Source organism: Vulpes vulpes, chromosome 3, assembly GCF_048418805.1.
Source record: "Vulpes vulpes isolate BD-2025 chromosome 3, VulVul3, whole genome shotgun sequence".
NCBI lineage: Eukaryota > Metazoa > Chordata > Mammalia > Carnivora > Canidae > Vulpes > Vulpes vulpes.
Genome location: NC_132782.1, coordinates 39,812,282 through 39,837,500, shown reverse-complemented (window position 1 = coordinate 39,837,500; position 25,219 = coordinate 39,812,282). Strand labels below are relative to the sequence as shown.

The 25,219-nt window shown below is 36.9% G+C and overlaps 1 protein-coding gene across 6 annotated transcripts; it reads left to right on the top strand.

Moving 5' to 3' along the window:
• Positions 1–952: 952 nt before the first annotated feature.
• Positions 953–18,126, top strand: MYNN (myoneurin). 6 transcript variants are annotated; one of them, XM_072752251.1, is made up of 9 exons: positions 994–1,666; positions 2,201–2,836; positions 2,922–2,983; positions 7,120–7,913; positions 8,650–8,809; positions 11,162–11,340; positions 12,232–12,315; positions 13,304–13,390; positions 15,075–18,126. In XM_072752251.1, the coding sequence occupies exons 3-9, from the start codon at positions 2,958–2,960 to the stop codon at positions 15,335–15,337; spliced, it is 1,593 nt and encodes a 530-aa protein (XP_072608352.1). In that variant the 5' UTR covers positions 994–1,666; positions 2,201–2,836; positions 2,922–2,957; the 3' UTR covers positions 15,338–18,126. The 6 variants fall into 6 exon arrangements, with proteins under 6 accessions (XP_025863513.2, XP_025863514.2, XP_025863515.2 ...); XM_072752252.1 differs by having other exon boundaries at positions 1,609–1,666; positions 2,539–2,836; XM_026007728.2 differs by lacking the exon at positions 2,922–2,983 and having other exon boundaries at positions 953–1,666; positions 2,539–2,836.
• Positions 18,127–25,219: the final 7,093 nt, after the last annotated feature.

Genomic DNA, 25,219 nt, shown 5'->3' with positions numbered 1-25,219 from the left:
GGGCCCAGATTTTTTGTTGTTATTATTGTTTGTTTTTTTAGGGCCCAGACTTTGAAATAGTGTCTTGTTTTCACTGTTTTTTTTTTTTTTAAACTAAAGCTATATAAAGCTTGTGGATTAAACAATAAATTCCTAAATTTAAAAATGTTGGCCACTCACTTTTACTTAACCGTCTCAATACTGCAGGAACCCACTTTTTTTTTTTTTTTTTTAAATAGGTATCTTAGTTAAGCCTATGTTTTTATCCCCTTAGCATCTTTGGCACACTGAGGGTTGGGCAAGAGAAGTAAATGGTGGTGAAATTAAAGGAGGAAAAAAAAAGATTTCAAATTCCCCTAAACGCCAGAAAAACCATGTTTCACCCTTATTTTACACACAGTGTCGTGCTTAGCACCTAGTAGGGACTCATTTCTGAATAAACTGCCGAAAAGGGGGTTCTGACAAAATATAAAAGTGGAATCGGAAGGATGCAATCTAGAACCAGCCTCAACCTTTATTTCCTTATAAACATAACGGTCGTGGCTTTATTCATAAAGATGATTCCCAAGGACCAGAGAGAAGGCCAAGAGCCAACAGAATGGAGCTGGGGGGGAAAAAATCTCAGAAGAAACAAGGAAGTAAATTCCAGCGGGGACTGCCCTTTCGAATAAAGTCATGAGTAAACATCCGACGGTCCTGACACAACTTTTAACACACACACAAAATGAAGTCGTGTTTTTTGTTTGTTTGTTTGTTTTTTGAGATTTAGGGTGTCCTCCAGGACCAGGGAGAAGCTCACCCTAACACCTTAATAGGATGTATCCGACTGTTTCTGCGCCTTTTTTGTAGGTCACGCAGAGTCACTGGCATCCTTTCCCTCCGCTGTACAAAATCTGGATTCGATGTAAATCACCGTATTAAGATGTTTCGGGTCCAGACGCAAAACCTTTTCCGGTGTAGAGCCCACCTTCCTGCGATGATGCGCGTGCCCAGTGCTCCCTACAGGTTTGCTCCGCTTTGCTGCATCTTGTAACGCCAGGTGAGGATATCCCGGAAACTCAGCTACAGTCGGCCGAGGCAAACAACACCCAGGGGGGTCCCTAGAGCCTTTCGGGTACGTAAGCTGACAAGGGGTGATCCTCCCAGCTCGAGAAACCTCCGCCGGCCGGGAGCCTCGGTGCACAAAGCAGCTGTTTGCACCCGCGGGGGCCGGAGTGAAGGGGAGGATGACGGGAAAAACTACAAGGCCCAGCATGCAGTGCGCAACCTGGCTCCTGGAAACAGGCCCGCGGCGCGGCGCTGCCCGACCTCTGCCCAGACTGCGAGCGGGCCGCCGGCGAGATGCTGACTCTCGGCCCGCCGCGATGTCTGCATGAGGAAGACCAGCGGGGCGCTGTGAACGGGCCCCTAAGTCCCCCTATCCGTGGCGTTCGCGGTTTCGCCGGTGTGGGGGGTGGGGGAGACCCCGGTATGCTGGGAAGTGGAACCTCTGTGGGCCAGTCTGGTCTGTGCTCGCCGGACTCGGCCCTCCGACGTCCCAGAGCCTCCGGCGTTTCCACGGGTCGCCCGGGCCGGATATGAGGTCGCCGTTAGAAGGAAGAAGGAAGAGGCGGGGCGGGGCGCGGTGACGTCCTTCCAAGATGGCGGAGAGAGCGTGAAGAAACTGTCCCCCTTTGGATGGCTCTAGGTGAGTTCTTTTTTCACACACACCCCCGCGCCGGTCCCCCAGCTTGCCAGTCCCGCTCTCTCCAGACGCGGGGTCTTTGTGGGGGCAGATTTCTTGGGGTTCGAATTCAGGGCGGGGCGGAGGTACTGCCGCGGGAAGCTTGGGCGAGGCAGCCCGGCGCCGGCCTTGGCCGCAGCCTCTGCCGTGGGAGCTGGAGGTGGCGGTAGCTGGGCGAGGGGCAGTGCGGCCCAAGGCGGGAGAGCCCGGCTCCGGTTGTCCCTGCCCGGTGCGGCCCCGGGTGGAGAAGCGGGAGCGGGAGGGCGCGGCCTCCTCGGGGCGGCGGACGGAGCCCTGACAACTCCGGGCTCTGCGCGTCTCCGCCCCCGGGGCCCCCGCCTCGCCTTCTGGAGCAGCTGTGTGCCCCGCGGAGACTAACAGGTTGCGGTGACTTGAGAGCAATTTTAAAGAACTCATACCGTGGTTTTTTTTTGTTTTTTTCCCCACCATCTGTTCAAAGGAGTCATTTCTTAGTTCGGTTTTTTTTTTTTTTGCCAGCTCGCGCATGCGCCCTGAGCTTGAAAGTCTGAAGGTTCATCTGCTGCAAAAGCGTGCAATTTTGCGTTTCTTCCCCCCCCTCCGCTGCTGGTGCAGTTTTTTCGTTCATCGCCATTTATCGATGTGCCCGAAGCGCTGTGTTCGTTGGCCGAGATGTAACAGATAGACAGCTTAGCCTCCGGCATTCCTCCTAAACTGTTGTCTTTGATAAACGAGGACTGGCTGTATTTTTGTCCGTATTCTGTCCCACGGCCCTTGTCCCCTTACCCGTTGCTTGGGTGAGACGTTTGATGAAAACTTAGGGTTACTGACCTCCCTCATTCTTTTTTGCCTTTTAGAACAAGGGGTAAAATTCCATTCTGGTATCAAAATGCAGTATTCGCATCACTGTGAGCACCTTTTAGAGAGACTGAACAAACAACGGGAAGCGGGTTTTCTTTGCGACTGCACCGTAGTGATTGGGGAATTCCAGTTTAAAGCCCACAGGAATGTGCTGGCCTCGTTTAGTGAGTATTTCGGTGCGATCTACAGAAGCACTTCTGAGAACAATGTCTTCCTTGATCAGAGTCAGGTGAAGGCTGATGGATTTCAGAAACTGTTGGAGTTTATATACACAGGAACTTTAAATCTCGACAGGTAAAGTACACATTTTTATTTTCACTTACAAAAGCTAGTCAGCAGTCTGTGGAACTTAACTGTATCTGTATTTTTCCCCATTCAGTCCCTTCCCTCGGAGTCTTCATCCACGGATGTGCGCATGCTGTTGTTGTTTCTCATAAAGAAGTCAGTATTGGGGCGCCTGGGTGGCTCAGTGGGTTAAGAGGCTGCCTTTGGCTCAGGTGGGGATTGTAGGGTCCTGGGATGGAGCCCTGCATCAGCCTCCCTGCTCCTCCGGGAGTCTGCTTTTCCCTCTCCCTTTTCTCCTCTCCCTGCTCATGCTCTCGCTTGTGCACTCTCTCTCTCTCTCTCAAATAAGATCTTAAAAAAAAAAGTGTTACTGATTTGGGATGGACATTTCTTAAACACAAAAAGCACAGGTGAAGAAAGAAGGGTTGTCCTCTGTGTTCGTTTAATAGAACTCTCATGTCTGACCTTAGATAGCAATGTGCAGGACCGCTTGCTGATCTTTATTCAGAAAAATAATTTCCTTGCAGTGTAAAGGGCAGTGACTCCTGTAATCTCTGTAGAGCTGCCAGCACTGATGCTTAACTCAGATACAAGGAGCTAAAATGCGGTCTCTAAAATGCCTACTGCTGCCACTGTCACTAACAGGAATCTGATACTGCAGGCGCTGTGTGTCCCCCGTCCGGGACGAGCTAGATCATGAGTCTGATCCTAGTTAGTGCATTTAGGCGTTGTGGAGGGGAGAAGAGGGGATAATATCCCTGGCTCTCATCTACCTCTTATGGGAATGTGAACATGACTGGATCATATTCTGATGGAAAAAGATGACGAGTGTTGGGGTTAGATGTAGCCTGTCAGTCGCTGTGTTTCTGAGCAAGATGCAACCCCTGAGGGCCTCAGTTTCCCCGTCTGTAAACACGAGATGGTGACAACTACCATGGTGCTGCTGTGAAGATGCAGGATTTCCTTGAAGGCCCTCTTCCCTATGAATATTAGTTTCCTCTATTTTCTCTTTTCTACTCTCCTCTCTAACTCCACAAATTTTGGAGAAAACTTAGTAGAAAAACCAAAAGGAAACAAACCTCTGAAATTCTGCCACCCTCCGATAATCACGGTTAACATTTTGATAAATATGCTTTCATCCTTTTCCAGATAATCTCTGTATACACACACAGACATTAAGCAGAATCCCTCTCCGTTTTACACAGCAGCTTATTGTGGAACTGTACTTTAAAAAGCCAGAAACAGGATGCTCCTTAATCCTTTTGAAAAGGAAACATACACTCTGTTTGGAATTAGTTTTAAATTTTGGTGTAATGAAATCTTTGAGTCAGTTCTGCATGAGTTGATTAAAGGAACAAACAAGTGTCCTAGGTTAACCTACATGACAAATTATTTAAATTTACTGAACAGTTGACTCCACAGGTGCCTCTTATCTAAATATTTAGAATATATAATATAAAAAAACCGTAAAACTAATAAATTTTGGTTGGTCTTCAATTTAGTGGTTTCCCTTTCTCTATCAGCTTTTCCAGAACAATTTTGAATTAATCTGAACACACTGAAGAGCAGCTTACTTTGAACCTTCATGCAAAGAACCAATGTGAAAGAGCCAGATTTTTGCTCAATCTTTTTTGGTGCATATCTTTACTGGGAGCTAGTGGTTTGAGCCCAGTCACAAATATGAGAAGGCTTACATCAAAAGTAGGAAGTTTTAGAAAAAAACAAAAGTAGAAAGTTTGTACAACTTAGTGATTAAGCTTGGTGAAAAAAACAAAATAATAGAGAATTAAGTGGACTCACAAGCCAGATTTCCTTGGTCACATGTTAGTTCTAACACATAGTGATCTTGTACAAGTTACTTTTTTTGGACCTCTGAGCCTTCCTTTGTATATAAATTGGGATTACTATAGATTGCATAGACATGTCCAGAGGATTAAATGAACTATTCATGTAAAGTATTTAGCCATATACCTAGCAATATGTAATGAAATGACTTTCAGGGACTGTTCAAAGATGAAACAAGTTTGCAAGCACTGTAACTTCATGCTTGTAAACATCAGATTGTTTGTCGATGTAAACAAATACTGATTGGTGCTTTTAACTGTAACTGTGGTTATAGGCTGTCTATGAAATAGATGAATAATTTGTACAAAATACTGTATCAGTACTGAATACTTAATGTGCTACTCAGTGCTAGTTTCTGTTGTTCTTAAAGGCTACCAGACTTTGTTATGTGTTTGATGCTTCATTTTATGGAGCACTAAGTGTAATTATAATTTGAGGCCTAAGTATAATAAGTGATCAGTTTGGCTTCATTCTAGTGGTATCTCTCATTTATTGTAATTTAAGAATAGACTATGTAACAAAATTAAAATGCCTAAGGAATAATAACATTTTTGGGAAGTGATGATGCTACTGTATACATCGCAAAAAAAATATTTTGTATAAGAGATGAATGAGATTGTGTTTATATTTGTAACATTTGTGCTATATCTTTGCAAATAGAGAATTAGTTTCAAAGGTCATTCATTATATATTCCAAAATTATAGCTGGAGGACATAAGAAAATCTTTAATGTTTTTCCATCTAGAGGAAAGACTCCATTTGCAAATAGATAATATTCCAAAAGTTTTTTTATAATATGTTTGGGAACTTCAGGTATATTTTCCCAGAGAATAAAATATTCCCTATATTTGTATACTTGTGATTAGGTTTTCAAACTGGCCTACAAACCTATTTAATCTATAATGAGCTGAGAAATGATTGTGTATAGAAAGAAAGGCAGTTTTTAAAAAGCCAGTGTGATGTTAAATTAAAAAAGAGGAAACATACAGGTGGCACTTGAAGTAAAGAAGCTTTCATTAGATGATGAGAAAATGGATAGAGATCTATAGATACTAGAGTATACATTCAAAGACCTGAGTGGTTCATGACACTAGTTAATTTTTTATTTCATTTCAAATTTTACTTTTTTTTAAATAAAAAAAGATGTATTAATAGCACTACATATTATCAGCCATGATTAAAACCATTTTCTGGCTCATATATATAATGAAGAGGGTAAAAAGAAAAGTTTCTTCCTGAAGAGTTTAATATTATTTGGGGGAAATGGCAAGTAGGAAGGTTACTTGAAGGGTATGTTTGTGTGCATGTATATCCGTCCTCAGATAACTAAAAGGGTCCTATTTTTGTATTAATACCAACTCAACTCTCAGATTTTATTTTATTTTATTTTTTTTAATTTTTATTTATTTATGATAGTCACAGAGAGATAGAAAGAGAGGCAGAGACACAGGCAGAGGGAGAAGCAGGCTCCATGCACCGGGAGCCCGACGTGGGATTCGATCCTGGGTCTCCAGGATCGTGCCCTGGGCCAAAGGCAGGCGCCAAACCGCTGCGCCACCCACGGATCCCTCAGATTTTATAGCTAAGAAAAATCAAAGTGCCCAGAGGTTCTGACTTACCCTGATTAATTCATCTAGTAATGCCAGAGCCAGTGCTAGAGTAATCAATTTTTCACTACATTGTAAACTTCTGGGGGGCAGGGACTATTTGATATTTCTTAATATCCCTCTTTGACTGGAACATTGAACAGTGTGAACTGAAGTCTTTCTGTGTAATTCTAATAATGACAGACTCTCCAACTACTGAGGGTTGAGTATCTCTCTCACACACACATTGGACAGTTTTTAGAGATTAGTGTATTCTAAATCCTTGTTCTTTCCAAGTATAAACAACAAAGCAGCAGCATCGGCATCACCAGCAAGTGTGTTAGAAATGCCGACACTTTGGTCCCACCACAGGATCTGAATCTACATTTAACAAGACATCTGAGTGACTCACTTGTGTGGGAAAGTTTGAGAAGCACAGTTAAAGTCCCTCACAGGGGAGCAGAGCAACTTGCTGTTGCCAGTCCAGAAAAGGTGCTTGCTATCTGAATAGGTCTCAGGATGAATGAGAGAAGTCAGCAAGTTGCCAACAGCTACTTTTGTGTTTCAAGTGTTTTTTAAGACATGCAGTAATTTTAACATTTTATTTTCCCGTAGTAGTACATATGTAGTATGTAACTATTCTTTTCAAGTTCTGCAAAACGGAGATTTTTGCCTACACATATTCTGAATGAGTACTTCTGAATGAGTAAATGCATTTTTGTAAATCTGTTCTTTTAGTTATGTGTTTTTCATCATTCTGCTTCATTAGGTTTTGAAAAGACATTGAAATATATGTACAGCTCTGTTTCACAAAGTTTTTCTTTGCTCAGAATATTGTCATTTAGCCTTGTTTCCTTACAGTTGGAATGTTAAAGAAATTCATCAGGCCGCTGACTATCTCAAAGTGGAAGAGGTGGTCACTAAGTGTAAAATAAAGATGGAAGATTTTGCTTTTATTGCTAATCCCTCTTCTACAGAGATATCTAGTATTACTGGAAACATTGAATTGAATCAACAGACTTGTCTCCTTACTCTACGGGATTATAACAGTCGGGAAAAATCAGAAGTGTCTACAGATTTAGTTCAGGCAAATCCTAAACAAGGGACTTTAGCAAAGAAGTCCTCTCAAAATAAAAAGAAGAAGAAGGCCTTCAGCTCCCAAAAAACAGGACAGAATAAAACAGTGCAATATCCCAGTGACATTTTAGAGAATGCATCTGTTGAGTTATTTTTAGATGCAAATAAATTATCCACACCTGTAATAGAACAAGTTGGACAAAGAAATGATAATTCAGAACTCGAGTTGACATCAGTTATGGAAAACACTTTTCCAGCACAAGATATTGTGCAAACTGTTACAGTGAAACGGAAACGTGGAAAATCACAGCCAAACTGTGCTCTGAAAGAACACTCTATGTCCAACATAGCCAGTGTCAAGAATTCTTATGAGCTGGAGAGCTCTGGGGAGGAGCTGGATCAGAGGTATTCCAAGGCCAAGCCAATGTGTAACACATGTGGGAAAGTGTTTTCGGAAGCCAGCAGTTTGAGAAGGCACATGAGAATACATAAAGGAGTTAAACCTTATGTCTGCCACTTGTGTGGAAAGGCATTTACCCAGTGTAACCAGCTGAAAACGCATGTAAGAACTCATACAGGTAAGACTGGTTTGTGGGAGATACAGTTATTTTTATGCTGTGGCTGAAACAATATTTTTGTACAGAATAAATTAATATGCAGTGTTGACTTTGTGACCAACATTTGGTATATACTTGCATTCACAAAGTATTTAGCATGTTAGAGTATTGAAAATTTCTTTGTAATTGTGACCAAGTATTTAATGGCTATTTGTTTTATTGCTGCTGATAACCCTGGGGTCCTAATGTATGAGGTCTTTCTACCATTTTCCCCTCATAGTTAAACATAAACTTGATTCTAGCTTGCTAAGTATTTAACAGAGACAAAGATTAAGAGAACTGAAAAAAAGTAGTTACAACTCAGGACAACTCTCAGACTTTGTCAACACATCTCACCTCCTGCTGCCCAGAATTTGTCAACTTCTGAATGTGTTTCTTTAGAATTACACATACTTTCATTCCTCAGCCTCTACATTTACCTTTGTTGGTACACTTAGATTTTACTTTATAAGATGCAGTATGTATTTCTCTCATTGATCACCTTTCACTATTATGAGTTGAGAAACTCTGATTTAATTCTACCATTGTTTTCAGTAGACAATCTGGAGAAAATCCTATTTGCCTCTTTATTTCTAGCAGTTAACATTTTTGAATACTGAGAATAGTACTGTTGATAAACTCTTGAAAGCTTATGTGGTTCAAGCAACTAAAACAAGATCTCCTTTTAAATATAAATTGTATTTGCTTGTTCTTTTAGGTGAGAAGCCATACAAATGTGAATTGTGTGATAAAGGATTTGCTCAGAAATGCCAGCTGGTCTTCCATAGTCGTATGCATCATGGTGAGGAAAAACCCTATAAATGTGATGTATGCAATTTACAATTTGCAACTTCTAGCAATCTCAAGATTCATGCAAGGTAAAAAACAAAAAAATAAGTTGTTTGATCTTTGAGTCTGTTGTCCACCACAGTCTTTTGAATAGAGACTACTTTATTAGCACTCAGGATAGTAGAGTTCTAATTGTGGCTCCATCATTATATTTTCTTTGAATGGTCGAGGAACCGGAAGGAAGCCATGGTGACTAGAGAGGGATTATAAGGGAGAGAAATGAGATCAGAATGGCGATAAGACTTATAGATGGTATAAGGTTTTATAGGCCTAAAGCTTTTACTCTCGCAATTGGGAAGTAGGTGATGTGATCTTGCTTGCATTTTAAGGGGATGACTCTGGCTGCTGTATTAGAGGAAAAAGTGTAAGATTGTAAGTTTTTTTTTTTTTCAGACACAGAAATCAGAAAATTTATTTAAAACCTTTCACAACTAATATATTGTTATTAGACAATCATTTGTTTAAAATAATATCCTATACTAAAAACAGAAATAAATAAACTTCAAAAAAAATAAAATAATATCCTAAATACTTACAAAAATAAATCAAGTATTGCTTCTGTATTTCAAGTGTCAAAGTCTTTGCCATAGAAAATAGAAAGAACCTCTTATAAACTAAACACAATATTTAAGCTACATCAAGTTTAATAACTGAACACTATTTTCTTTAATGGTTGTGCTTTACAAGTTTCCAAACTACTTCTTTGCCATGTACAGGTTCACAATAGGAATGTATGCATACAACCATACACACACATTTTTACATAGGAATGCTTCTCATTAAATATGCATATAGAGAACCTAATGCAGTACTGTGGCCTAAAAGCCACCCCGCAGAGCCAGATGTCCAGCTATACGGAAAGAGGTGTAGATGTAGAAACATTATCTAACATTCAAATTAGCAATCGAGTTATCAGAGGTGGTGACATGAAGCAAAGCTACCAGTTAGGAAGCTATAGGTAAAACTCAAGTGAGAGTGGTAATGATTTAGGCCAAAGTGGTAACAGTGGTACAGATAAGAAGTTGTCAGGTTCTGGACATATTTTTAAAGGTAGAACAACAAAATTTGCGGCAGATTGGATGTAGGGTATGAAAGAAGCAAAGAAGAGTGGGATCAAAGATGATTCTGAGGCTTACAGTCTGCACCTGAGAAGATGAAATTACTATTAACTGAAATGGAGATTTGTGGGTAGAGCAGTTGAAGAGAGAGTACAGGCATTCAGAGTAGACATCTGAACATAGTAAACTTGGTGACTCTTAGACATCTGAATGGAGTTGTACATTGGTTAGTAAGTCTATAGTTCAGGGGACTGGTTTGAGCTGAAGATAGAAATGTGGGAGTCTTCAGCATATAGATAGTATTTAAGGCTATAACACTGAGGTCACCCAGAGAATGAATGTGGATAGAAAAGAGATCAAAGGACTGAATCATGAGGCACTCAGAGGTGACTAGGAAGGAGCAACCAGTATCGGAGGAAAACCTAGACTGCCCTGGAATCCAAGAGAAGGAAATTATTCCAGAAAGGAGCAATCAACTATGTCAAATTCTGATGATAGGGAGGTGACGATTGAGAATTAACTATTGGATTTAGTAGAGTGAGAGGTCAGCAGTGCTCTTGACAAGCAATGTTAGCAGAAGCTAGTGGAGAAGAGATTGGTAAAGAAGAAATGAAGGTAGAACAGTTGGAGATTCAAATTTTTGATAAAGGGGAGCAGAGAAACGGAGGAGCAAGAGGTCTAGGGTCTTTTTTTTTAAAGATTGAAGACATTAATATATTTGTATGCTGCAGTACAATGAGATGGGAAAACTAAATGGTGGAGGAAATTACAGGAACGATATCATTAAGCAAGGGGGATAGTATCTTAATTATGCAAATGGTAGTAGTTGGATTTAGATGAACTGTCACCCTCATGTTAGAGTTAACCAGAAGGACAGCAAATACATAGATGCAGATGGCCATAGGCAGAGAGTTTGGATGGTGGAAATTTTCTTCTGATTGCTTAAATTTTTCTCAGTAAAACAGGAAGCAAGGCCATCCACTAAGGATGAGGATGGGTGAGGAAGTGCTGGAGGTTTAAGGAAAGAGTTTTGAAGAGTGAGTGAATGGACAAGTGAAAATAATTGCCTGTGGTATTAGGGGCACACTTGACAACCATATAAAGATGATGGTAAAATGTTTTTAACTGATCTTCGAACAGATAATAACCAAAACATTTATTTTTGATAGTATACATTGAAACTGTTGATTTTAAATACACGTTTTTGGACTGTTAAGATGAAGTAAAATACTGTGTGAAAATTGTATGAAAAATGCTTATTATATAGGTTGGACCCAAATTGTTCTACTTACCAGCATGTACTTTATATTTATTTATGAATAGGAAGCATAGTGGAGAGAAGCCATATGTCTGTGATAGGTGTGGACAGAGATTTGCTCAAGCCAGCACATTGACCTATCATGTTCGTAGGCATACTGGAGAAAAGCCTTATGTGTGTGATACTTGTGGGAAGGCTTTTGCTGTCTCTAGTTCTCTTATCACTCATTCTCGAAAACATACAGGTAAGATTTTGACAGAGATGTTTAAAATAAGGAAAGTTGTAAATAAAAGAAAGAAAAAGGGAAATTGAACCCTTCAAGAAAATAGATTACAGACTTTGTGTTGTATATCTGTTGTGTTTGTGCTTGTTGAAGCTTTTTGTTTGTGGTTTTCACATAAACATTAGGTTTAAAAGCAGACATTTTCTAGATAATAATAGTGGGTAGAATTTTTTATCATCTATCTTCTATGTATAGTAGAATCAGATAATTTTGACAATATATAAACGTGAGACATATTTTATGACCTTAGAAAAAATCCTTAGCCTCTTGTTTCACTTCTCTTGAATAAAACAAGAATGAAATCAAGGGGGGGGGGGGGGGGTGCGGTTTAGGTGGAACATTGATTTTTATGACTTCTTAGGACTTGTCCTGCGCAGACATTCTAAGATTGGTAAATTTAACGGATACTTCGAATGCAGAGTATCAGTTTTGAAGCAAATTATACTCAAAGACTTTCAGTTTGATAGGGTACTTTTTAAAATAGGTCTTTCCAAAATAATATTATTTCTCTTAATAATATGGTTAAGATAGGAAGAATTAAAGTAATGGATTGATGAATTTTTAATCTTGTTTGTAATCATATAAAAATTGAACTTCTTGCCCAACTCTAGTCTACTGGAGGATATTTGCAGAAATAAAGTTTTATTCTATGAAAGGGATCAGGTTACATGAACAGTGTAAAATAATTAATATTCATCTAAGTCAGATCACACTGAAGATACCTCTAAAATACAATATTGAAAGAGGTTTTAATTTAAATAAATTTTAGAACAGGTTACTTTAGATTATTGTAATTGATAAATATTATATTGGTATAGTACACCACTTCGCTATCTTTTATTTTCCATCTAGGTGAAAAACCATACATATGTGGTATTTGTGGGAAAAGTTTTATTTCCTCAGGAGAGCTCAACAAACACTTTCGATCCCATACAGGTCTGTGTTTAGGGAGAACGTATTATTTTTTGTTCTCTCTAATTTCTTTTTATGTAAGCCTTGACTTTAAACCATTATGGACTATGTGGTATCTAGTCTTACTCTACCTGTCGCAATATTTTAATGTATAAATATCAAGTTTTTATTTGCTTTGGTTTTTTAGTTACTTGGAGTGGTATTAATTCAATTTGGTCTAGAATTGTATAGATTTTCTAATAGATAATAATAGTTTTTAAATGGTTTGGATTCAGTTACACAAGAGTATCAAGAAATGAAAAGGAATAGATAATATAGATAATACCAAGATAATATCAGATTATTCTCAAGTAATGTTCAGTTCAGTAAGCATATTTCCAGAATATTAGTATTGCCATGTTTTTTGTAATAGTATTGTGTAGTATGAAAAAAATATGGAACAAATAAATTAAAACGAAGGAAAATGCCATTTTGAAAATGTACTATTTTCATTTTTAAAATTATTCCTTATAATTCCTATTTAGAATAGTATGAGCACCTGCTAGATATTTAATAGTCTATGTTCTCATGCTCCTTAGTTTATAAAGCATTGAACAGCTCTTATTTCAAAGGAATTATAATTTTGTAGCATTTTATTGTCCCTATTTTTCTAATTTGTAAGCTACCAGAAAGCAGAAACTGTAATTACACATTTTTTTTCCCCCTTACCCTGTTCCTCTTAGGGTCTGGCATATAACTGACACTTACTAAATATCTAATAGAAATAAAAGAGTAAGTTAAATTTCTGTTAATGAAAATGCTCAATTTTCCCAGAAATGGAGATGCTTTGTATAAAGAAGTGCCTAATGTGAATAGTTTCATTTCACTATATTATAACCAAGTGATTAAAAAGGTCCTTTGAAACTAAATTTAAACAGTATAGTAAATGTCTGCATTGTGTTCATAGACATTGATATTTTTGTCTTAGCAGCTTCTAAAATATTCAGTTTAAACTTTTTAACTTGCTTTTCAGGAGAAAGGCCATTTATCTGCGAATTGTGTGGAAATTCTTACACAGATATTAAAAATTTAAAGAAGCACAAAACAAAAGTCCATTCTGGTAAATGTTTGTGTTTTATAAAAATTTGGTGCTCTCCTATTGGTGCTATTCCTAAAATGTTGAGATGCACAGTATAACAGTTGAAATTAGATGTATGTTTTTGGAAGCTAAATATATATTTATTAGGAAGCTTTATAACTTGTAAATAAGTCACTAAGAATATCTTTCCATATTGACCTTCTAATAAACAGTACTTGAAATATTTCCTCTTTTAAAAAGCTGATTTATGAAGTTCAAGAATGAAACAATATTAAAAAATACGTATCATTATTCTTCATATTAGAGTCTGAGTTACCTAGGAATTACTATAGTTTTGGTTTTCTTTCTTTCTTTTTTTTTAAATTATTATAGTTTTGTGAAGAAGAAGGCATTATGAACCCTAATCCAGAAACATTGAAGAGGAAATAGGGTAATGAGTAGTCCCAGATTGGTACATAAAAATGGAAAGCCAGACTACAAAATTTTAAATCTGTTGCTTAAAATGAATCCTTGAAAAAGTTGTACTGTGTCACAATTAGAAACAAAACACTAGGCTTCTTCAGAGTATAGAGATGTTAACAAGTCTAATAGTAAACTGAAACATCATAAGGATTAAGTCAGTAACATCTGAAAACTGCGGTATTAGTTCAGCAAACGTTAAATGCCTCTACCTCCAAAATACACATAACTGCAAGATAAAGTTGAACAAGGCACAGTCTTAGTCCTCAAAGAGTGTACAATCTGGTGTGGGAGACCAGAAATCTAAATAACTGTGATTATAAGAAAAATGTAAGGTATAATGGAGATACAAAAGTCTGAAGGAAGAGATTAAATCCTTCTGAGGTGAATATTGGAAAGGCTTAATTTTAGGGAACTGGAAGGAAAGAGTTCAAAGGATTTAGATAGGAAAAGGAAGGTTTGTCCCAGGCAAAGAGAACACTGTAAAGAGAGTCATTGGGACAAGAAGTGCAGGTTATATTCTTGGCTAGTTGAACTGAAGAGTGGTTTGGCAAGAACAGAGAGAATTATAATTTTATAGAAGTAAAAATGCAGTTTTGTCTAATAAAGACAAGGAGATTGAAATCATGTAAATACCTTGGAGTGACAGGAGCATGGTAAAGCTCATGGGAACTTTGAAGGCACAAGTGTATCATAGTCAGTGTGATAATCACTCCCTTACATAGAGCAGAATTCTCACTTCTGAAAATATACAAAAGTGCCATGCCCCTGAACTTGAACTCAGAGAATAGCATGAATTACTTATTAATACATCAGTGAACAAATTTATTGTGTGTGCAGCACTATTATTAAGTACTTTGAAGGAATTAGAGAAGCATAACTTGACATTTACCCTTAAGGAATTTATAGTCTGGTTGAGAATTCAGGGCATCTGAAGTAGAATATTCAGTAGCAATAAGAGAGATGTCACAAGATGATACATGAAAAATTGACAAGTGAACAATAAAATAGAAATGTTACTCTAGAACAATTAAGTCCATTTTCAGTTCAAGTTGGTGCTTGAACCTAGGCTTGAGGTCTGTATTGAATTTGAATAGGTAATGCAGGTAAATCAGCACAAGAGAAACAGCACGAGTAAAAGGTGTGGAGCATGGAATGCAAGTTTTGGGAATAGTGAGCAGATTTAGTCTATCTAAGGGTTTTTGTTTTGTTTTCAAAGATAGCATACTTTCCCTTTCTATTTCAGGTGCAGATAAAATTCTAGATTCTGGTATAGAGGATCATCCCTTGAGTGAACAAGATTCCATACAAAAAAGTCCTTTATCAGAAACATTGGATGTGAAACCTTCTGATATGACTTTACCACTATCTCTTCCACTTGGAACTGAGGACCACCACATCCTTCTGCCTGTCACAGATAATCAGTCTCCTACATCAGATACGTTGTTGAGGTCAACTGTGAATGGGTATTCAGAACCACAGTTGATTTTTTTACAGCAATTATACTGACTTTATGAGGAATATGGAATTGCTAAGACATCTCTGGTAGTAAACATAAACTCTCTGGTAAGGTGCATATATTATATTAAATTACCATTCATTTGAGTTGTGAACATTATTTTTCATTCACTGAAGTAAACACCTAATGCTGCATCGTAACTGCAATGCTTGTTTTGATTTTTGGCTTTTATATCTAGATTATAAACATAACGTGTTAAGAAGTGAATTATACTGTAGTAGCACTATTTTGGATGAGTAAGGTTTATTTTCTTTTAGAGCTGCCTTAATTCATTTTTATTTTGCATTTTGAATTGCCTTTCATTTATTGAAGTGGAATCTTTCCGTTTATATGAGTCGGTTTTGACCTGTGGGATTTTTTAGTTTTGTCCCCCTCAAAATTTAAGCAAAATCGATGATAGTATCAGCTAAGAGTGTTGCTGTTACTGAGCCCCTTAGGCCAATACATAAACTATGAGGGAAATGTAAATTTTCATATTTCTTCTTAAGAGAATTTCGGTACTGATAAGAATTGTGCTATTTAATATATTCCATTGGAGGTAACTTTTCTACTGAAAAAAGTGTTTTTCTTAAAAGCTAGAAAACTGTATATTATACATTTTTGTTCATTTAGAATTCAGTATTCTGGAGAATAGCAAGAGTCCGTACTTTTGAGTTATCTGAGACTATATTTTCAATATGAGTTTTAAATAGATCATCGATGTTTTTAACTTGTTAAAAGACAATTTCAAAATTTGATTCAAGTTATGTTTTAATAGGTTTCTAGATTACTGGAGATGAGGAAAATATACAGAGTTTTGAAAATTTTTGATAAGCCTCTCTTATACCTGTTACACTCTTTTTAAAATACTAAGTTCTAAAAAAATTTTTTAAATATAAACTTAATGCATACTCTAAATCATTTGGCCTCTGAATTGACACATTATAATTATGTAAAGAGTTAAGAAATTAGCTTCAGTTGGAAATGAACATTTGAGGTATCAGAAAGCCAGTTTATTAAATATTTTATATTTAAGTTTTCTATAGGTTTTGAGTTTTAAAATTTTAAAAATTAAACCACATTTGGTTATTGTCATAGTTTCACAGTAGTCTGCTTCCTTCCTGCTGAATGTAGAAAATTGAGTATCATTTGAATATTTACTACCAGTCTTCCCCATCCCACTTTTGCCACATAATTGATTTTTTTTTACTGCCTAATCTTTCAGCATTCAGAATTAAATTCTCAGTTCCACAGAGTCGATTCCTATACTGCTGATAAACACCATGGTGACATTATTTCATATTTCTGCTATGCGTTAGCTGTGGCTTATGTGTTTTCTGGCTTTAAACTACACTTATAATAAACTTAAAGTGGGTTTTTTGGGTATTGATTTCTTTAATTGTATTTTCTCTGGCGTCCTAGTCAGAGGAACCAGCTAGGAGAGGACGTAGTAAAACTCCTGAATTCTTGTAGAGATTGTCACCATTTCCCAGCACACTCAGCATTTTCACCATAGCATTTGCCACCAGTGGGACTGACTTAACTGAATAGACTTTGAACTCTATTGCCTTTGTATAATAGACATCAAGCTTCGTATTTATTTAAGAAATCTAATTATGCGTGTGTATTACTACACTGGTTTAAATACAATTTACAAAGTCCTAAAATGTTCAACTAATCTCTTCTGGCTTAAATTCAATAGGAGTTTATTGGGATGTGAAGAAATTAAGGAAAATTAAAAAACTCAGCCTCTTTAAGAAGTCTGCTGAAATGAAGAGGTTATATTTAATTTATATTTTCATTAATCCAAGCATCTATTGAATAAAACTTCAAAAACTGCTACAGTGGTGTCAAAATTTTATGAGAGCAGTAGTTACCAAATTGCAACTAATATGATGGTAATTAGCATTTTGCATAGATTAGACTTCAAATTTATTATTTTTAATATTATTGGATTGGAATGGCTAAGGTTGATTTACTGTGCTTTTTCTTCATTACAGTATCTGTTCTTGACAGCCAAAATAATTTTATTTTAAATTGACATGGCTTGATGCTCTTCCAGAGTGACATGTAAGAAATCTTGAAGGCTGAGGTTGCAAACTTGTCATTCTTCTCAAAATTCTATACTATTCCTTATCATAATACGCATATATTTTAGTTGTATCTGGTATCATCCTAACACTCATATTTATCATTTTAATTAAGTCTTTTTTAAAATATATTTGTTAAATGCAGTTTTCGGAAAAGTCTATTCTTAATTAAATATGACTAAATTTTTGAAAGTCTGTTTAGGATGTTGAAGATCTTACTGAGAAATTATTTTCTAAAATAATTTTGTATGTATTAGATTATTTCTACTGTATTGTTAGATTTTAGAGTTTTTAAAAAGAAACCATAGATTATATATAAATGATTTTTTGCTGTTTTTAAATGGTATTTGTTTTATGTTTAATTTCATAGGATGATTTTGATAGACATATTTTAGAAAAATTTTTTTAAAGAAAACGTTCAATCAGTTCTCTTGCAAAAGCAGTTTATCACTTTTGTATATTTCAATTCTGCAGAAATTCTATAAATGAGAGTAGTTGAAATGTACATGTATAACGACAATCTACATGTTCTTGTTTTTTAAAATATCCTAGGACAATAGTTGTAACATTTGATGGATATCAGAAACATTTAAAAAAATAACACTATCCAAACCCCACCCCACCTTAGGCCTACTGAATCGTCCAGTCTCTGGGACATATATGCTGGAAAATCTCCACAGGTGATTTTAATATAACCAGACATTGAGAACTATCTTAAATGTTTCTTGTTTTTTGGGAAAGCATTTAAAAATGAAGCCCTTCATTTTTTTCATAACTTTCCATCTTATACTCAGATTTTTAAGTCTTTAGAATTTCCCTAGAAATAGCACCAAGTAAAAAGAAATTGTATTTTAATGCAATCTCTGTAAATTCTATATTTTTACTCATTATTTATGAACAGTATGGAGTTTTAGTTAATGGAGCATTAATTTCTTGAAACAGTGGTATGGTTACTCTCTTGTTCTCTGCAACCCCTGCCACCATTTATTCAAGAGAGATTTGGTGTATTTGCTTAAGGAATTAGGTAATTATCAGGTAGACTTAATAACCATCCAGAAATAGGGTATTTAGTTTCAAAGTAAACATCATGGATGTGGACAGGTATTTGCATTAAAATGTTTAGCCAGTATTTCAAATGCTGGAAAATTATTGAAATCAAGATACATAAACCTGCAGAGATAAGGTAAACACCACCCTTAAGTCAAATAGGAAAGACAAGCCTGAACATAATGACAGTAAAACAAGACAGAATGTCAAGTGTTTCAGGGGAAGGCAAGGAAGGAAATACGGAGCAGTCAACAAGAGCTGAATGGACAGAAACAGGGCCCGTTGTTCCCTGGATAGACAAACAGGAGATGGATGATGGGAAGGAATGTGCACAAAGCTAGTATGAATGAAGGCTGAATGAAGAAAGTATGAAACAGGGAGGAGGTAGGAGTCAAAGACATGTCCAGCACTATGCCTGACACATCTTACATGAAATAGTCCTCAATCCTTAACCTGTGCTAAAGGAGTAGGATTGGATAACCAGGTTGGTAACCCGTGGTCTCTCACACCCAAGCACAACTGACTGCTGAAGGGTGGAGATTAGAGGATCAGAGAGCCTACATTTATAACACATGATTCCATACTTAGATCTGCAGCTTAACTGAACATCTTACTAGGGAAAAAGAATTCTTAGGCCTGACCAAACTGGTTAGATTCTCAAGAATTTGAGCTCTGAAATTCAGAGACTTAGGTTTTGGAATATGTATAAGTGAAAAGATCGTTTAGAACTGGCCCAGAGTGAGTGAATCAAGCCAAAGTCTAAAAGAAATTATGAATAAGTAGAGAAAGCTGATCTACAGAATGAAGCAAGGGAATGAAGTAAGGTCACAGAACCAAGCTACTGATTCTCTGTGAGAGAGAGGTGTGGCCTTGGAGTCCCCATTCTTGAGGTGGCACAGCACTATGCTTCATATCATTGTCCTGGGTGCCAGTGATTTTTTTTCCCTGTGGTATCCTTACAGTAAATCCCCCTTTTCTTAGGCTTGAATGCGTTTCTTTTCCTTGTAGTTAGCTCTGACTTTAATAAGACATCTGAGTTTTGATCCTTAATGACTGAGATGATGGTGATGCCATTAAGTGTGATAGGGAAGATGAAGAAGAGGTTTATGGAAGAAAAGACTTTATTTTAGATGCACTGAATTTGATTGGTGGTACAACAGCCATGTGAAAATGTCTAGTAGTACTTGGAAATAGAGCCCAAAATCTAGGAGAGGTTAAAGCTAGAGCTCAGATCTTGTAAGCTAATGATTACTGGCATAGAAATGATTAAGGTGGGCCTGGGAGATGGTACTGAGCAAAAGAAAATCTTTGGGGAAATACATTTAAAGAATGAGCAAAAAGATAGGAGTGGCTGGGTGGCTCAGTCAGTTAAGCATCTGACTCTTGATCTCAGTTCAGGCCTTGATTTCAGGATTGTGAGTTCAAGTCCCGCTTTGGCATCATGCTGGGCATGGGTCCTACCTTAAAAAAATAAATAAAAGGTACAAAATGATAACAGGAAGAACACCAGGGTAGTGCAAATTTTATGAAGATGGAAGTGGTTTTGTACTGGTCATATGGTACAGAGAAATAGGGTACAAATCAAAGAAAACTTTTGGTTGGGTAATTGAAGTATGATGATCCTTTGAGAAGGCAATTGGAGTAATAGTGGAGATAGAAGCTAGCTGGATATGGTTTGAGTAGTAGTTAAGACATTGATTACTATTTAGTTGACAAGCAGTGTGGAGCAGAATCATTTTTTGTCGGTATATAAAATAAAGCACTTTATTCCTTACTTTCAAATCTGAAACATTGTAAAATGATGAGCATACTATGATTTGCAATACCATAATCAGAGGCTGCATTTGAGCCTGATCTTAAAGCATGACAAGAGGAGGATGGAAGGAAACTATATGGTTACAGATCTACTCTTTACAGTTCAGATATGCAAAGAAGTGGGAGTTTTCTGACAGAACTTGCATTTCCTTCCACTTGAGCTCCCACCCCATGGGAAGTCAGGAAAATAGTAACTTTTAGTCTCAGCCAGTTGAAAAGGAAATACAATTTATGGCATTGTAAGGTAATGCTTAAACTTTTGAAAATTCTCTTGTTTCTCTCCTTTGTCTTCTCTTTAATCTGGCATCCAGATGTACGGAGGGGGTTTAAATAACATAATCAGGGAAAACTGTGTCTTCAGTTCTTCCACTTCTCTGGGTATCCTACTGGCCTCTGATGTAGTAGGCAACAGCTTGTAAAATATGTCATCAGGTTTGTCCTAGCTTGGTCAGAGCCCAGTAGTTCTTGACTAAATTGGCCTCACCTTGGTTCTAACAAATGTGGAGACCTCTGACATTTCTGCAGTTCTGATCAGGGTGCAGTTTAACCTGTGGCTGCCCACCTCCCCCAGCCAGCAGACTCAAAGTAAGCCTTTTTGCTTCCCATTCATCGACTTCCCACTCAGCTACCTTCTGAGTTTCTGAGTCTCCCCTTGGGAGAATAAAGAAACTTGTAGGTGCCCTCCATACAACACAAGAGCAGAGATTACGCTGGACAGGCAAATCTCATTACCAAGGTTTACTTTCATGTGACTGTTTCCTACCCAGCCTGAGGAGAGGCCACCTCTTTCTAGAATCCTGTAAACTCCCCTACTACCCAACATATTACAGACATCTCAAAGCAATAAAAGATGAACTATTGTACAAAAGGAGTCAGACACAGTAAATTCTACAAGATTCAGTTTATATAAAATTCAAAAACAGGCAAAACTATATGGTGTTAGAAGAAGTGGTTGCCTGTTGGAAGAAGGTTGAGGGAGCTTCTCAGAAGCGTGTGGAATTTACTATCTGTATCTAGGTCGTGGCTAACATGGATGGGTTAACTGCGTGATAATTCATTGACTTGTTCACTTAAGATTTTTTTTTTTTTTTTTTGAGGTGGCTCAGTTGTTTAAGCATTCAACTCTTTTTTTTTTTTTTTTTAATTTTTATTTATTTATGATAGTCACAGAGAGAGAGAGAGAGGCAGAGACACAGGCAGAGGGAGAAGCAGGCTCCATGCACCGGGAGCCCGATGTGGGATTCGATCCTGGGTCTCCAGGATCACGCCCTGGGCCAAAGGCAAGCGCCAAACCACTGCGCCACCCAGGGATCCCAAAGCATTCAACTCTTGATCGCAGCTCAGGCCCTGATCCTCGGGGTTGTGAGTTCAACCCCACATTGGGTTCCATGCTGGGCATGGAGCCTACTTAAAAAAAAAATGTACTTTCTGTATGATTGCTATACTTCCATTTTAAAAAGTATATACTCAAAAAACTAACTTGAAGAATGAGAAAACCAGAGCATTGGTTCTTAACTTTGAGATTAAAGACCTGGATTGTAAAAATGCAGATTCCCCAGACTATCCTCGGAAGTTTTGATTCAGTAGGTCTGACTCTAAGAATCTGTAATTTTAACATTTGCCTCAGTGGTTTTGATGGTGCACACTTTAGAAATGCTGATTAGCATCTGTAGTTTAACAAACTATCCTTAACTCTGGACAGATACTCAAGTATAAGAGATTTGTCATATTGTTACTTGAATCTGAATTTATTGGATCTCTAATTGCTAGGAGCAACATTTCCTCACCCAGCTTAATGTTTTACAAATGTAATAATAGTTGTTTAAATTGTTCCTATTTTTTTTCCTATGGCTTGGTTTTATTGCATCCATTGAATTCTGCAGATTTTCAAATTTGATTAAAAGAATTTTATCCATTTCTTTTTGCATTCTTAACAATAGAAAGACATTTGATTTTCCTGAGATAAACAGCCATTTTAGATAGAATATTTAGTTCTAGATTATTCAGCATGTAATGTAAAAGAACTCTGTAATAAACAGCCAGTCTTTATATCTGCAGAGCAGAGATCTTAAAATGAAAATAAGATTTGAACATGCAGAACATTGTCAAGTAATGTCTGACAAAACCTAGTAAGTAAAATCACTAACTAGTAAAATAAATCAGTTTGTCAGGATATATAATGTCATTTGTATAATTCTGTAATCTATACAGTATAGTTTTGTTGGTTCCATTGTAAACATTGGCAGATCTTTAAGTGCTTTTCACATCAATGGAAGGTCATAGTATTTCTAAAATTCCATTACCAGATCGTGGTAGTTCCTTTGATATAGCATATAAACAGAATTTACCTCGATAAAAATAACAACTTGAATTCTATTTCACCCATTGTTAATTAACATGAACTGTTGAGTATGTATTTTTCAATCAATTCCAGATGTTTTAAGATTTTGTTTTTCAGCACAGACTCAACCTGATAGCAACCATCCTGGATGATTCCCATTCATCTCTGAAAACATGAGAATGGATTTGGTAAGGCATTTAGGTCTTTTTCTGGTTCAATAACTCTGTAACATTAAGTGAAAATAGTGCCTCATACAGTTTTTAGATGTTCTTCCCCATACATAACCACCACCACCCTCTGTGACCACCCTCCCATGCCTCCCAGGAAGTCAGGAACGTGATGTTAGGTGCCAAATATAAGGAAAGACCGGTAAAACTTCAAGAATCATTAAATAATAATGAGTAGGAGATATTGATCTTAATTATTTAATCTACCAAAGGACTGGGCAGATGTGAGCTTTATTTGATATACTAATATTTAAAAAATACAGCTATGATTGAGGGAATTTGCAATACTTTAAGTGAAGGCCAGTACTTAGACAACAGTAAAGTTGACCCCCACCTTAATCCACCTCCTCCCTATGACATTTAGAGATAAATGGTATTTTCTTGTAGACTGCAAAACCTCAACTTAAATTAACCTTTTAAAACTGTCCACATGTCTTTTTTCACACTTTGCTTGACAAGTAAATCCTTCAGATGAAGCAGCCTTTTCTTGGTGTGTGTGAATAAATTTGTGAATATAAGTCTATAATCAAAGCATCATAGTATCGGTTGCATCCTCATAGGAATCTTAATTTGAAAACAAGATTGGCCATAGACTACAGTAATTATTTGCCATCAAATCATTAAAATCTTACTGGCATCTTCTAAAAGAGAACAATCTTAAAAAGTTCACTGGCATCACTGACTTGGAAAGCATACATTTACGTGTAATATATGTGTTTATTTACCTGTATTTGTGAAATTGTATTGACAACTATAATTACCTAAATGAGATATATAAAATATTTTTTCGACTTCTAAATCCCGTGAAATTCCTTGGCGGTCTGCCACCTGAACCCTTTTTACCATTTCATGACAACTTTCAGTTAGGATACCTATAATGGCTTTTTCTTTTTATGCTATTCTACTATTTAATGATATTTTTTCTTTTTTTTTTTTTAAGATTTTTATTTATTTATTCATGAGAGAGAGAGGGAGAAGGGAGAAGCAGAGACGCAAGCAGAGGGAGAAGCAGGCTCCCCGAAGGAAGTGGGACTCAATCCCAGACGCCAGGATCACATCCTGAGCCAAAGGCAGATGTTCAACTGCTGAGCTACCCAGGCATCCCTAATGATATTTTCTTTTGAAAAACAAGTTAGTTTAATTCCTTCTACTTTTTTTTCCTCCATCGTTAAAATTTTAGTCTCTTTTCTCCCCCCGCCCCAGCCCTTTTTTCTTTTATTTTTTTAATTGATGTATAGTTGAAATGTTAGTTTCAGGGGTACAACATAGAGATCTGGCAATGATCTACATACATTACGAAATGCTCACTGTGATAAGTGTAGATACCATCTGTCACTGTACAGTGTTATTACAAGATTATTACATATGTTCTCTATGCTGTACTTTTTCATTATAACTTACTTTAATAAGATTGGAAATTTGTACCTCTTAATCTCTTTCATCTGATTTGTCTATCTTTTCATATCCCTCCCCTCTGTCAACCAGTAGTTTGTTTTCTGTTTTTCTTTGTTCATTTGTTTCTGATTCCACATATAAGTGAAAGCATATGTTGTCTTTCTCCATCAACTTATCTCACATACCATAACCTTTAGGTCCATCAATGTTGCCAATGGCAAGATTTCTTTCTTTTTTATGATTAATAGTCCATTGTGTATCTCTACCACATCTTTCTCCATTCATCTATTGATGGACACTTAGGTTGCTTCTGTATCCTGGGTGTTATAAATAAAGCTGCTATAAACGTAGGGATGCATATCTTTTCAAAATAATGGTTTTGTTTTCTTTGGGTAAATGCATACAAATGGAATTGCTAGATCATATGGTATTTATATTTTTATTTTTTTGGAGGAATTTCCATACGGTCTTCCATAGTGGTGGTACCAATTTACATTCTCATCAGCAGCCCATAAGGGTTCCTTTTTCTCCACACCAATAGTTTTCTCCTAACACTTAGCTTCAGTAATTTTGATACTAGCCATTCTGACAGGTGTGAAGTGATATAATTGTGGTTTTGATTTGCATTTCCTTGATGATTAGCGATGCTGAGCATCTTTTCATGTGTCTGTGGCCATCTGTATGTCCTTGGAAAAATGTCCATTCAGGTTAGATTGTTTGGGGTTTTTGGTTTCTAGTTGTAGGAGTTCTTTATATATATTTTGGATATTAACTTCTTTTTGTAAATGTCAGTTGCAAATATCTTCTCCCATTCAATAGGTTGCTTATTTGTTTTGACTCTTTTCCTCACCGTGCAAAAGCTTTTTAATTGGATATAGTCCCAGTTGTTTATTTTTGCTTTTTTTCCTCTTGCCTGAGGAGACATTTCCAGAAAAATACTGCCAAGACTGATGGCCAAGAGATTACAGCACAGCCTGT